At 40.9% G+C, this 15,972-nt stretch overlaps 1 protein-coding gene across 4 annotated transcripts in view; it reads left to right on the forward strand.

The window, feature by feature from the left end:
- Nucleotides 1-15,972, forward strand: part of GIT1 (GIT ArfGAP 1) — a 232,310-nt gene that overhangs the window by 95,023 nt on the left and 121,315 nt on the right. For all 4 annotated transcript variants that reach the window (XM_077480356.1, XM_077480354.1, XM_077480357.1 and 1 more), the window contains exon 3: nucleotides 14,656-14,768. In XM_077480356.1, the coding sequence (XP_077336482.1) occupies nucleotides 14,656-14,768 (113 nt within the window). The remainder of the gene's footprint in view (nucleotides 1-14,655; nucleotides 14,769-15,972) is intronic.

Consider the following 15,972-nt stretch of genomic DNA (forward strand, 5'->3'; position numbering starts at 1 on the left):
AAATTATATTTAACCACGTATGTACCACCTGCTGTCGTTTTACTGCGCTTCTTTGAAGAGGAATATCATTGTTATAGGAGCAGCTAGCTGCCATAACCCCGGTATCCACTTCTTTAGGGGATGGTCAGCTTTCAGATAAAAGTGGTCTCTGCAGCGGATTCACTTTTATCGGCGGCGGGAGAGGGCCCCCCTTTCTGCCACGTTCCGGTGCCCTCCGCCGCTTAGCAGAGCCAGTGGCGGAGGCGATCGCATCTGTTCTCTTGTGGGGTATGGAGACGAGTGAGGGGAAGATGGTCCCCACCCGTCTCCATACTATTGCAGGGCGTAACTCAAAACATGCAACCTGTATAATTTTTTTTTTAAACGTCAACTATGGTGATTTTTAAGGATAAAAGTTTGTCGCCATTATTGGGCTAAATTTACTGTTGTCTTATTTTTTTAATTTAAAAAAGTGCTCTTGTGAGACCGCTGCGCAAATATGGTGCAACAGAAAGTATTGCAACGACCGCCATTTTATTCTCTATGGTGTTAGAAAAAATATATATATAATGTTTGGGGGTTCCAAGTAATTTTCTAGCAAAAAAAAATATTTTTTTTTTAACCTGTAAACACCAAATCTCAGAGGCCCAGTCCTTAAGTGATAATGGCTTTTGTTTAAATAATTTTATTGACGTCCTTGGCTCTTTGTTTCTTTCTATTTAAAGAAGAGACAGGAGACGGGTTTAGTAGCCAGTCTAGAAGTTTATAGTTTCACACGTTCTTCAAATGTTCCTGGCTGGGTGCTGAACAGAGCGGGAGCTCTGGGACAGACCCATACACGTTTTATTGTTATACCGTTTTGTCAGTGTAAAGCTGGGCATACACTGAGGTTGTGTTTTTTTTTTTTTTTTTTTTTTTTTTCAACTAGAGAGTTGAAAGGGGGGGGACAACCCCCCCCCCCCCCCCCCCCCAATTAACTAATGCATTAAATTGTAATGCATTAGTTAACATTTCTCTACAATTTCCAAACTCATTATATACTGCTGGAGTGAAAAATCTAATATTTATTATGACATTGAGGCATTTTAGTTTTAGTCATATTTTAGTCATCTCATTTCTTTTTAGTTTTAGTCGTATTTTATTATAATAATAATATTCATTTAGTCGACTAAAATGTTTGTCGATTTTAGTCATTTTAGTAGACGGAATTAACACTGCTGAGAGCACTGATCGGCAGACTCTTTTCAGTCATGCCCCTTCGACAGATGCCGTCCGGTTTCTTTTGAATTCGCCCATTGGTATGAGGCTTAAGTGTCCGTAATGCTTTTAATTTCCACCGTTTAGTGCTGTTTCATAGTTTGTTTGTTATTTGAGGGGATTTTCACTTTTATAGAAGTTTACATTTTACATCTGACTATTTAACTGTTCAGTCTATTTGGCCATCCAGTTACATAAATAAAATGGTGTTTATAGAACACTGAGTCTGACTCCATCTTTTTATCCGCTTTCATCAGGTTGTATTGCTGTCAAAATAAATCTCTGTTCCCAGTAATAGTTGTGAAAGTGGATCACACACGGATGATTCAGTAGACTATGAACGATTTCTTGTTTAAAGCAGAATTTAAAAGCACAATTTGTTCAGTTTTGTATAAATTAAAAATCCCTAATATATTTTACAATGTTGCTCATAGTGCTGGATAGGGTGCTTTTTTTAATTACTAGGAGCTAGAGAGGGAGGTGTTTAGGCCGTTATAGGGCTTGTTTACTGCACAATCTACATATTCAGTGGGGTGTTCCATGTGTGTGATTTCATGCATTTGTCATATATGTTTGTGGTGCGTTCGCAGTAATTTTTTTGTCTTTTTTTGTATTCATTTGTTATGGAATTGCATTACCATGCGTTTGCAATCTCTTCATGTGCATTTTGTGCATTCTGATGTAAGAGTGCAGCATGCTGTATTTTTTATAAATGCACATGAAAGAACTGCAATGGTGAAAACTAGGCACATAGGAATATATATTTTTGCAGATGCTTTTATACTGCATTTAGAAAGGCATTTGACTGCATATGGTGTAAATAGGCCCTTAAGGAAAAGGGGTGCACATAGAGGCGCTCAGTACTTGTAATGTTGCTTCTTCATAGTCCATTGACCAGGCAAATTACAAAGCTGCAGATTTGCAGTAATATGCGGTATGTGATTTCAGGAAATTCAGTCCAACAAGATTGGTTCAACAGTCACAAATATTTTGGCAGGTACACTATTCGCATAGGTATTTCAGCTATTTTAACTATGCATTTAGTCATTTGGCTCTTTACACTTTTTTTTCTGTCCTTACCTTGCAATGCAAGAGCAGCTAATTTGCTGAGCTGTACCTGACATATTTGTGTCTGTGCCCTCCTTCCTCCACTGTATTAAACCAACGTAATACGACAGACTGAAAGGTTTGCATAAAATAGATTGGATCCCTTTTAGCAGGTTTAGAACTTCTTAGCTATAATACGCAAAGAAGAAGCAGTGTTTACACAGAAACAAAAAAAAGTAACTTCACCTTTTTTAAGTAACAGTCATGGGGCCACTGTAAAATGTGTTTCATCACAGAGATCAGTGTTTAAAGGAGATGTTTGGGGTTATAAGGAAAGCAAGCATGCATACTCGCCTCCATGCTGCGGCTGTCCCCCACTGACTCTAAGCTGATTGTTAAGTTCTCAGTCCACTCTGAGCAGCGAGAGGTGACTGTCAGTCACTGTTCTCTGCTTTTCCCCTCCAGCGCTCACTGGAATGTCGGGCTGGAGAGAGGACAGGAGCAGCTGCCTCAGACTCTCGGCAGTATTCTTAGAGGCTGAGCCAGCTACCAATCGGGCATCGGAGTGGATCCCGACAAAATGGTCAGAGGATCCAGAGCCTGAAGCAGCCTCGGGACATCAGCCAATGGCAGGCTTTAGCCCTCTGTCAGCCGATTCTGTATCGCAGGCGTGCCCTCCTGTGACCCACAAGAGAGGCATGACCAAAAAGCTTTGACCATATTTCTCTTTTATTAATAATGTTCAGCTATTTTACCACTTTGGTATAAATGGTGCTCAGCATGATTAATACATGGACATGTAATTGTGTCTAAATACAATCTGTACACCAAATCACTGAAAAATAAAATTTTAGGGTGCAAATGTAAACAGTCCAATGGTACAGCCATCCGATTTAGGCTAGGTTCACATTGATGTGGCTCTGCAAGCCACGTTTTGCGCAGGCACGGCAGCCCATTCATTTGAATGGGCTGCTTTGCCTCCTGAAATGCAGGCAAAAGGTCCCTGCACCATTTCTGGTATAACAGCCCACATAGGAACTGCAAGTGGGTGCGATTTGCAGTGCGTGCAATATGCCATTAGGATTAATGGCACCCGCACTCATCCTGCACATTTTTCCTTGGTGAGAGCTGAACGGTGATTTCTGAGATAAAACAATGTAGCTTAGTATATTACTCCAGTGGCAAATATTGAACCATGCTATAAGCAGTCAGCCTGAGGGACACCACAAAGCCTAAAGCTGGCCATATGCTGTTAAATGTATTTAGTTCGGTCTGCAGGCAGAATGAAGGACATGTAACAGTTTATTCAATCTGCGCTATAGTATGCAAATAGAGGAATCCCCCAGCTGGGCCATTGTAGCCTGACAGCTGCCGTCTGATTGGATGCAATCACTGTTCAGCTGAATTTTGTTGAGTGGGAAAGGCTCCCCACTGAGCAAATTTTGACCAGTTTAAAGTCACAACAACTCTATTCTAAGGGACTTCTCGCTGTTAAAGTCTCACATTTATATACCCGTGCAAATAGTGCCTCAGAATTTTAGCTGGAATGTGCCTGTGTGTTGGAACATGTAGTGTCCCACAATACCTATTCATTTCCATGTCACCTCTTTTCTTCTTGGAGGTTTTAAGGAAGGGTTTCTGCATTTTTGATGGTCAAGAAACATGGCCATTAAACCACAATTTGATTAATCAATAAAGAAATTAAATCACAATGCTACCCTCCCGATCTTAAAACGGCAACATTTACCGATTCTATGTAGCAAGTGCAGAGAGTTTTCTGATAAAAAATCCAGGCAGCCTGCCAAGTTTATCTCAACATCCAATAAAGAGAAACATTGTAAAACTTTAGTTCTTACATCAAACAAATGAACTTGGATCTGTAAATTTGGTCAGTTTAACCACTTAATCACCACTTTAACCACCTTTTTCTGACATTCGCTGCTTAGTTGAAATCAGTATTTTTTGCTAGAAAACGAAAAAACATTTTTTTGCAGCGACCCTAGAGAATAAAATGTTTTTTTTTTTTGCAATATTTTATGTCGCACTGTATTTGCGCAGTGGTCTTTCAAATGCAATTTATACACTTTTTAATGAATTTGAAATTTTTTTGTATAATGTGAAAGGTGATGTTACGCCACAAGAATCGTGGTGTTCTAAGCAAAAAAAATAAAAAAAATCATGATTCTCATTTTAGCCAAAATAGTGCAGCTCTAGTGTGTGTGTGTGTGTGTGTGTGTGTGTGTATATATATAATGTGTGTGTGTGTGTGTGTGTGTATGTATATGTATATGTATGTATATATATATATATATATATATATATATATATATATATATATATATATATATATATATATATATATATATATATATATATATATATATAAAATGTATGTGTGTGTGTGTGTGTGTGTATATATATATATATATATATATATATATATATATATATATATATATATATATATTATAATTCTACACATGCACAGTATCTCACAAAAGTGAGTACACCCCTGACATTTTTGTAAGTATTTTATTATAGCTTTTCATGTGACAACACTGAAGAAATTACACTTTGCTACAATGTAATGCAGTGAGTGTACAGCTTGTATAACAGTGTACATTTGCTTTCCCCTCAAAATAACTCAACACAGCCATTCATGTCTAAACTACTGGCAACAAAAGTGAGTACACCCCTAAGTGAACGTGTCCAAATTGTTCCCAATTAGCCATTTTCCCTCCCCTGTGTCATGTGACTCGTTGGTTACAAGGTCTCAGGTGTGAATGGGGAGCAGGTGTGTTACATTTGGTGTTATCGCTCTCAATCTCTCATACTGGTCACTGCACGTTCAACATGAGATCCCATGGCAAAGAACTCTGAGGATGTAAAAAAAAAAAATTTGTTGCTCTACATAAAGATGGCCTAGACCAGGGTTATGCAATTAGCGAACCACCAGCTGTTGCAAAACTACAAGTCCCATCATGCCTCTACCTTTGGGTGTCATGCTTGTGGCTGTCAGAGTCTTGTTATGCCTCATGGGACTTGTAGTTCTGCAACAGCGGGAGGTCTGCTAATTGCATATCCCTGGCCTAGGCTATAAGAAGATTGCCAAGACCTTGAAATTGAGCTGCAGCACGGTGCCCAATACCATACTTATTGTCAGAGGGCAGAATAGTGTCTCATATCAGTGGGATGAATAGGGCCCCAAGGGCCAGATAAATTTAAGCAAAGGGCCGCAGTTTGGAGACCCCTGCAGATAAGCAGAGCTAGTCTTATATGCGAGTGCCTCAATATATCGTTTTGCAACATTCTTAGGGAAATGGATGAAAATATTAGGTTGATATATTTGGAAATTTTGACAACTTCACTAAAATAAAAAAAAATAAATAAAAAACACAAAAACAAACTTTGTCATGCTATTATTCTAGAGGTCTTACTGTTAATTAATTTTGCTCAGTAAGCTGCCTGTTTTCCCATCTTCAGTAGTAGGCACCATACCAGGCAGTGCCCTCCAACAATCGCCCTCCTAACCATAGCACAGCAGCATGAAACAATGGGTTTAAAAGTCAGTATTTGCATATTCTTTGGCACACCCTCCCCCATCACATGACTCCAACTTCACAATAAGTCACAAAGGCAGATGAAGAAGCAGGGAGTTTGCCTAATCGTCCCATATCTGTTTTTTTGCAGGTCTGTTTACTAAGCAAAAGCAGGCAAAGCAGCATTATACAGTGCCCTGTAAAAGTATTCATCCCCTTGGCGTTTTACCTATTTTGTTACATTATAGCCTTTAGTTCAATGTTTTGTTATCTGAATTATTATATGTGATTAATTAGAACACAATAGTCTAAGTTGGTGCAGTAAAATTAGAAAAATATATACATAACACTATTTTTGCAGAAACAAAAAACTGATAATTGGCATGAGCATGTGTATTCATCCCCTTTGTTATGAAGCCCATAAAAAGCTCTGGTACAACCAATTACCTTCAGAAGTCACATAATTGGTGAAATAATGTCCACCTGTGTGCAATCTAAGTGTCACATTATCTGTTATTACATATACACACCTTTTTGAAAGCCCCTAGAGGCTGCAACACCCAAGAAAGAGGCACCACTAACCAAACACTGTCATGAAGACCAAGGAACCCTCCAAACGAGTAAGGGACAATGTTGTTGAGCAGTACCGTACAAGTCAGGGTTAGGTTATAAAAAAAATATCCAAATCTTTGATGATCCCTAAAAGCACCATCAAATCTATCATAACCAAATGGAAAGAACATGGCACAACAGCAAACCTGCCAAGAAGCGGCCACACACCAAAACACATGGACCGGGCATGGAGGGCATTAATCAGAGAGGCAGCACAGAGACCTAAGGTAATCCTGGAGGAGCTGCAGAGTTCCACAGCAGAGACTGGATTATCTGTACATAGGACGACAATAAGCCGGCAGAGTAGCCAGAAGAAAGCCATTACTTTCAGCAAAAAACAAAATGGCACGTTTTAAGTTTGTGAAAAGGCATGTGGGAGACTCCCAAAGTGTATGGAGGAAGGTGCTGCTCTGGTCTGATGAGACTAAAATTGAACTTTTTGGCCATCAAAGAAAACACTATGTCTGGGGCAAACCCAACACATCACCCAAAGAACACCATCCCCACAGTGAAACATGGGAGTAGCAGCATCATGCTGTGGGGATGTTTTTCAGCAGTCGGGACTGGGAAACTGGTCACAGTGGAGGGAAAAATGGATGGTGCTAAATACAGGGATATTCATGAGCAAAACCTGTACCACTCTGTGTGTGATTTGAGGCTAGGACGGAGGTTCACCTTCCAGCAGGACAATGACCCCAAATACACTGCTAAAGCAACACTTGAGTGGTTTAAGTGGAAACATGTGTTGGAATGGCCTAGTCAAAGCCCAGACCTCAATCCAATAGAAAATCTGTGGTCAGATTTAAAGGGATTGTAAAGAGATTTTTTTTTTTAAATAACAAGCATGTTATACTTACCTCCACTGTGCAGCTCGTTTTGCACAGAGTGGCCCCGAACCTGCTCTTCTGGGGTCCCTCGGCGGCTGTCTCGGCTTCCTCCCACAGGTGCTTCTCACGTTCATGCAAGCTCCCTCGCATGGTGAGAAGCATCTGCGGGCGCGCTCCCGTGATACAGCCAGCATCTATAGCCGCTGGCTGTATCACACGGCCCCGGCCCCGCCCCCGGCGCTCCGCGTCAGTGGATGTGATTGACAGCATCATGAGCCAATGGCTGCGCTGCTTTCCATCCACTCCAGCCAATCAGCGGCCAGGCTGAACAGTGGAAAGGATGTCTGGGGACGAGCGCGGGACTTTCGAGGGGTGAGTTAAGTAAAACGGGGGGCCGGGGGGGGAATGCATTAAGGTGAAAAAACATTTACCTTTACAACCCCTTTAAATATTGCTGTTCACAAGTGCAAACCATCCAACTTGAAGGAGCTGGAGCAGTTTTGCAAGGAGGAATGGGCAAAAATCCCAGTGGTAAGATGTGGTAAGCTCATAGAGACTTATCTTAAGTGACTTGGAGCTGTGATAGCCGCAAAAGGTGGCTCTACAAAGTATTGACTTTAGGGGGGGTGAATAGTTATGCACATTGACTGTTTCTGTTATTTTGTCCTATTTGTTGTTTGCTTCACAATAATAATAAAAAAATTCTTCAAAGTTGTGGACATGTTTTGTAAATTAAATGATGCAAATCCTCAAACAATCCATGTTAATTCCAGGTTGTGAGGCAACAAAACCCGAAAAATGCCAAGGGTGGTGAATTCTTTTGCAAGGCACTGTACATAACATAAGAAAACGCAATATGGGAACACTGCAAATAATTACAAATATCTGAATGTGCCCATAACAGAAAAAAATGTGAGAAGCCTGACATTTGCTGAGCAACCTTTTGCTGAATGTTGCCTGCCATTGTCCGCAAAAGGAGAAACCAAACATTCTCTGTGCTTACTGGCTCAATTTCCCCAACTTCCTGTTAATATGGCAGGCCGGACAAGTCGCAGCCCCTATGCAGTCCTTGTATATGAGCAGCAATATAATTACAACACTGCTCACTGGGGGGGATCTCTGACTGCTCAGACTTGAGGCCTGTCCTTCTCACCAAGACAGCACAATTTAATTGACAGGCAAGAGACTTCCAGTCTGTCTCACCAACCATGACAATTTACCTTGACTGACAGGCCGGAAGACTCCCAGTGTGTCCCACCCATTCATGCCTGCCTGAATTAATTTGCAGGATATGTAAATGAGCTCCTAAGAACACTATCGGCGAATAAATATAACATTGGCGCATCAGTGGTCCCTCCTCCCTGCCCCTGGGCATACTTGTACTTTACTAGAAAAAACAATGTCACAGACAATTAAAATGTCTCTTTCAGCAAGAATAGATATAGAGAGAAAAAATTGCAAATTTTTGCTATCCCTGGGGAAGGGAAGCAATGGGGAAAATTTTTAAATAACTTGGAGTTTAATTTTAAATCTTTTACATAAACCAGCCTTAATATGTATGTAAAGCTAGCCATGAGCGTCTCTCATTTGCCCCCCTTTTCCTATGTTAAAAATGATTGTGTGTTTTTTTAATTTTTTTATTATATCAGTTCAATAAATGCAAAAAATACTAGCTATCTTGTGTCCTTTGCTCACTTCCTGTGCTATCTCAAGGAGAGTCCGTTGATCCCCTGTTGATCAGAGCAAGCAGATGACACATCCGTGTCTGCTCCGTTTCCTGCAGAGCAGACGTGGACAGAGCCCGCTCTGCTCTATGGGCAGTCTGAAAACAGACTCTCCTGTTCGTTTATACCCGACTGCCCCCTGATCCGCCTAGACATAGGACAGATCCCCTTCTTTTAACTGATTGGAGGTAGGTGGGTGTAAACGGACAAAAGTCCATTTAGACCTGCCATTCCATAGGGGAAAATGAACCATCTGATCAGGTCTGCATGAAAACATGAGATTTATAACAGGATCTTAGGAGTGGAGTGCATTTCTGACAAATCTACTTGTATTTTTCTATATTTGCATGGTCTTTAAAGGGGTAAAACAAGGGTAAGGGTGCATGTATTGCAGAGATGTACTACAGATTTTTTTTATCTTTTTTTACGCTGAAATACACTTTACTACACAAAAAAAGTTGGCTAATTGGCAGCATAAATGAACCATGCCTGGTACTAGTTTTTTTTAAATTAATTTTTTGTTCCATCCAGCGGGTAAACTAAAAAAGACTGACGGCTCTTGTCAGACCCGCTGTACAACAATCCGATGTTAGTACAGGGATCTCTCCTGCTGTTCTATTATGTTCTCCCCCACCTCCCACCAGAACACTCAGGTCAGTGCTCCCAGCCATTGGCTGCTGGTTTTCCGGATGCTCGTCTGATAGAAGACGGCTGGGCTTCTGCAGAACGGCTGCCATACACACGAGCCAAATGTCAGCTGTTTTTTATTGAACCGGCCAATGTCACCTGACATCCCCCCCCCCCCCCCCCCCCCCGGAACTGACTGCTCTGGTGCGAACCATGCCATTGGAAACCATATAACCTGCTTTTCTTGCATTTTTGATGCAGAAAAAAAAACCTTGCCCGCTATCACAGCAGGGAATCGGAGGAGTGCATGTAGGTGCTGTTTGGTAACACACATCCTAAAAACGGGAATAACATCTTACCAATGGTGAACTTATCCTTTTTTTAAAGATTTTTTTTTTTTTTTTTAAGTTTCTTTTTTACCTATGTATGCCTAAAGCCCCATACACACTATAAGATTTTATGCTGATTTTTGTCTTCAGATTTACCAAAACCATGTAGTACAAGGGCCTGCCTAATTGCATACAAATTGAAACTCCTAAGGTTTGACCTCATATTATATGGTTTTGGTAAATCTGAAGACAAAAATCAGCAGAAAATCTGATAGCGTGTATGGGGTTTAAGCAGAAGCTTTTAAGATTGAAGTTTCCCTGAGTTGATGTGTAAAAGTAGCCAGCTGGATGGCTTTATATTGCATACAATAATGTAGAATACATGGTTATTAAGTTATGGCTGAAGCAGTCTAGCTGTGTGAGACCAATTCATCATCTGATGCTTTCCTTGTCTGTCTTTATTCTGGAACACTTACAGCTTTGGGTGTGTTTTTATAGATATGAAATCAAGAAAAAACAAAGTTCTCTAGATGCTGAGGTGTGCGCTATATGGAAACGTCAGACAAAATCCTTTGCCAGTCTCTCATTCTATACACAATTTGAGGCAAAGCATAGGTTTTGCCTTTAAAAACACATTTTATTTATTTTATTTTCAGAGACCATTTCCAAATAACTTCTGTGGAACCTTCTGCAATCTTGATGAATGGACTTCTTAATGCATTATTGATAATGTAATACCGATAGGGAGTGTGGAGACCCAAATCTCCCTGGTTGTCCTTTCTGGCCCCCGGTCTAAATTTTCAAGCCTGGTACACACTGTGTTTTTTTTTTTTTCCGTTCAACTCAGCAGGAAAAAAAACGGTCAGCTCTGGTCGTAGCCGCTGTACTAACTATGCAAAGTTAGTATAGCGATCTTCCCCCGCTGAGCTGTTGTGTTCTGACGGGTACGGCTTCCCCACTAGAACACTCCCATCAGTACTCTGCCATTGGTGGAGATCGCTGATCAGGAGTCGGTCGGCTGCTGGTTTTCCAGCATGCTCGACCGACATACACACGAGCCGAATGTTGGCCCTTTTTATTTATTTTAACCAGCCGATGTCTTTCGACATTCGGCCTGTGTGTACCAGGCTTTACTCTATATAATCTGAAAGCGTATATCGGCAGCAGTGCCAGGGTACAAACTGCTGAATCTTTGTTATTTGGCTGCTTATGGGCAGAGCTGCATAAAATAGGCTTCCTTCTGTGCTGTCTATATTATTGATGGTGACTGTAAAACATTTGTAAAAAGAGCTGAAATAGTGTTACATGTTAGAGAATTGGACAGGACGGGTTCACACATGTGCAGTGGCCAGTCACTGCTAGGGCACATAGGAAACAATAGGCAGTCATAATCTGGCTGTTTCATATTTAGCAGATAACTGTTCACAGAATAAATAGATGACCCATGAAATCGGGTCCAAAAACCTGATTAAAAGAATATTTAGTCAGGTTTAAAATGAATTAGTTCCTGCTTGTTTTATATTTTATACGTACAATTTTTTATCATTACAAGAACAGCTCAGTTTTAATGCTTTGCAATCACATGGTCCCACGATCTTGTGTGCCATATGGAGGTACATCTGTGCTCATACTCGAGTTTTGTTGCTAATTTATGTTGTGTAGCTGATATTTTGTACAGCGTGTGTCTTTTTTATTGTGTATAAAGAATTACACATGACAGTTGTCTGACAAAAGCGAAGTGTTGATTCCTTTTTGTGAAAATAATGGGGCTAATCACAGTGGTGTAGTGGTTGGCACTTTCACCTAGCAGCAAAAAGGGTCGCTGGTTCCAATCCCGACCACGGCACCATCTGCCTGGCGTTTGCATGTTCTCCCTGTTCCTGCGTGGCTTTCCTCCGGGTACTCCGGTTTCCCACCACACTCTAAAGACATGCTGGTAAATTAATTGCCTCCTGTCTAAATTATCCCTAGTATGTATGCATGTGTGTTGGGGACCTTAGGTTGTACGCTCCTTGAGGGTAGGGACTGATGTGAAAGTACAATGTATATGTAAAGTGCTACGTAAATTGACGGCGCTATATAAGTACCTTAAATAAAATAAATAATCCTTCATAAGTCAGAGAATGCTCCCTCCTCACTTTTTTTTTTTCCCCTTCTAAGGCCTCATTCACACAAGCGTAGAACAGTATACACCCATGCGAGGGTTGTTTGCATCCCTGTGCTGGCAATTCTATTCATATTCGTTGGGATGCAGTGGGCAAATACAGCCCTCACATGGGTGCAAACTGTAGTATGGCCATGTAGAGATGCACAATTAATCGTTAAAAAATCGTGATCTCGATTCAACTCCCCTGACGATCTCTATTGTAGAGTTTGCCAATTCTTTCATATAACAAGTTGAGAGACTTATCTACTCACTCAGCTGTGTAAAGAAAACATCCAGGCAGTCTGCCAAGTTTTCAACATGAAACATTGTAACTGATGCCGCATACACACAACTGGACTTTCTGGCAGACGAGGTCCGACCGAATCAGTCCGTCGGACAATGTGATTGTGTGTGGGCTAATCCGATTGTTTTTCGTTTAAAAAATCAGACGGACCTAGAAATAGAACATGTTTCAAATCTGTCCGACGGACTCAATTCTTATCGGGAAAACTGTTCGTCTGTATGCTGGTCCGACGGACCAAATACGACGCAAAGGGAAACTATTGGCTACTGGCTATTGAACTTATTTTTTTAGTCCCGTCTTATGTCATCACATTCAAAACGAACGGACTTTCAAACAGACTTAGTCCGTTTGTGTGTGGCCAAGTCCGTTAGTTCGGAAAGTCTGCCAGAACTCCACCGGGAAGACCGTCGGACCTAGTCTGCCGAAAGGTCCGGTCGTGTGTACGCGGCATGACTCTTCCTCCTTAGATCAAAGGGATAAAATTCAGTGTGAAAAAAAAAATCCAGGCAGTTTGCCAAGTTTTTAAACAACTGTATATGCAGGAAGTTTAACCACTTAAAGTCTAAATTTTTTTCTGACACTTGTTTCTTAAGTTAAAATCAATATTTTTTTGCTAGAAAATTACTTGGCACCCCCAAGCATTATATATATTTTATCAGAGACCCTAGGGAATAAATTGTCAATTGCTGCAATGTTTTATGTCACACTGTATTTGCCCAGCTTTCTTTCAAACGCAATTTTTGGGTAAAAAATACACTTCAGTGAATCAAAAAAAAAAAAAACGAAAAGTTAGCCTGATTTTTCTTTTTTTGTTTTACTGTGAAAGATGATGTTACGCCGCGAGAATCGTGAGAGAATCGCGATCTATCTTCTAAGAAAATAAATCGTGATTCTCATTCTAGCCAGAATCCTATAGCTCTACGTCTTTTCTCTTGTCTCCTTTGCTCTTTTTTCTTTTATTACATCATCTCATCTTTCAGGCTTCATTGACACTTTTTGATCGTGGGCAGAATCTCTGTGATTCTGCTTATAATCCCAAATCACGTGGCAATCACAGGTTTTGGTGCATTTATTCTTTAATGGCACCTCAAAATGCAATGTGATTCTGCCGCGATTGTCGTGTAACGAGATTGTGCAGAAATCGTGGCAAAATGCTCCTCTAAAAATCATGTGAAGCCTGTTTCCCAAAAATTGAGCAGGAGCTTCTTTTTGAGCGACAAACACACATAGCAAAAGATTTTCGCCATTTCAAACACAACTTGTAAAATCAGGCTATATCACCATTTTTTGTGAGCACCATAAGTTCGGCCAATATTGTTTGGAGGTCATAGATCTGCCTGTAAATGTCTAAAAGCGTAGCTCCAGCCCCACACCAAAAAATGTAAAGTCCTCAAATACAAATGCTGTAGCTGCTGACTTTTAAGATTAGAATACTTACCTGTCCAGGGATCCTGCGATGTGGGCACCCCAGACAATTTTTTATCGGTTCTTGGGTGCTGCCGCCGCCATTCCTTGTAAGAAGAACTGGCAGTGAAGGCTTGCAGCTTCACAGCCGGTTCCCTACTGCGCATATGCTGAGCGAGCTGCGCTTTCTAAATGGTGTGGCGGAAGGAGGAGGGAACTTCCGGGGGACCTTGGCCGCAGCAAGGTTTCCTGGAAGTGGGGATGAGTACCTGTCAAAAACAGGTACCCGCTTCACATTCCTCCCTGAAAAGATTCCAAATGTGGCAGCAGAGGGGGAGGACGCAAACAAGTGGAGCTTGCCTTTTTTGGGTGGAGCGCAACTTTGTTTTGTCAGCCAAAATCCTGAATGATGTGGGTTAACTGAAGAGACCCCAATGATGGTATGTTATTGTATACTTCTTGATTATGACTGTTTATATGGTGTAGCTGGTCCTTTTTCTGCTTTATGCCCCTTTATAACCCCTGAGAGAGTCCAGTGGTCTGCCAATGTCACATTTTAGTGAACAGCTTGGTCTGTGTATAAATGTGGAGAAACTTGTAAATGTGGAATATAAATTGGTAAATAATAGTGTATATTAAACATAAAGTTCTAATCTCTCCCCATTCTATCTACAAAAATAACAAAGTTTTGGTGATTAGATACTTTAAATGTCATTACAGTTGTTGCTCGTATGCAGCTAGAAAAGTTAAATATGTTTCTTTGATGCTGATCCTTAAAGCCCCTTTTATTATATAGTTCTGAGAATTCTTACAAGCTGTTCTTTCTTTTTTCTTATTATGCCTTTTTTTATCTTCTACAGATGGTGCACACATTGGCCAGTAATGGAGCAAACTCAATCTGGGAGCACTCTCTTCTAGACCCAGCACAGGTTCAGAGCGGTCGCCGTAAAGCCAACCCACAAGACAAGCTTCAGTGCGTATTTTCGATTTTTCCAAACTTGCATCATTGACGAATAGGTGTCTGTATTTTCTTCAATTCTTTCCAGACAATTAATTTTGACTCTTTATAGATAATTCAGTTGGTATATGTTTCTCTAGTGCTTGTAGTATAAGTCTGTGCAGGATATAATGTGTACGATACTGGGCATGTTCTACTATTTTTGCTTGAGAGTCCATTCACACAGGGGCAACTTTGGATCTGACTTGAAGTTGCCCCAAGTTGTGCGACATGATAAAATCATTGTAAGTGAATGAGAGCTGTCTTAATGTACACTACTGAAGTCGCTCCGACTTCAGAAAAGGTTCCTGTACTTCAATCTGACTTCTAGGCGACTTGTACCCATTGATTTCAATGGAAGTTGCCTCCAAGTCATATCCCCTGTCTTAACTGAAGCAAGGAAGTAAATATAGTTTTCTAGGCAAAGCCCTCCCTCCCACAGAGCTGATTATTATGTGATTGCCAGTGGCCAAAGTCCCCTGTCCTGAAGGCAACTTCAAGTTGCGTTGTAAGTTGCCCCAAGTCGCGCTGTGATTCATACTCAAGTCGTGTCCAAGTTGCCTCCCAAAGTTGCGCTGTGTGAATGGACTCTTACTGTTATAATGCAATGCACACCAGTGTGCGCATTATATGTATAGGGCTCTTAAGTGAATTAAGTGTCACCATTGAAAGCAACAGAAACAATTGCCGTTAAATGTGTTGTATGGTTTTCCTAATGCATCTGTACACCGAAAAACAGTCCTAATAGTTATGAATTCCCTCTGAGGGTCATGGGTGGAGAAAATGAGGAGCTACATGCTGCCAAGCACCCAGTTGTGTGCTTTACAGTAGCCTTTTTTTAACCAGGATGCCTTGAGTTCTCTTCAGGGGTGCCTTGGCAAAATGCCTAAAAATCACCCAAAAATTGTGTACAGGCATGGCGGGTGAAAGAAGCTTGCCTTTCAGTTACACAAAACCACAGATTTTCATTTTGCACCATTATGAACTTCTAGCTGCCGACCTCCTAATGACCAGTGCCATCATCAGTTGATGATGACGACAGTCGCCTGCATTGCATCCTTGTTTTACCCTCCCTTTCCTCTCCCTATCAGCTTTGGGGTCACACTGGCTAAGTGATGGAGAAAACAAACATTGGAATACTAGTCGGTACCAGTTTGCAAAAATGTATTTGCTGTGGAAG

This window comes from Lithobates pipiens, unplaced genomic scaffold (genome assembly GCF_037356315.1).
Source record: "Lithobates pipiens isolate NorthernLeopardFrog02 unplaced genomic scaffold, aLitPip1_a1.2 Scaffold_16, whole genome shotgun sequence".
In the NCBI taxonomy this organism is placed as follows: domain Eukaryota; kingdom Metazoa; phylum Chordata; class Amphibia; order Anura; family Ranidae; genus Lithobates; species Lithobates pipiens.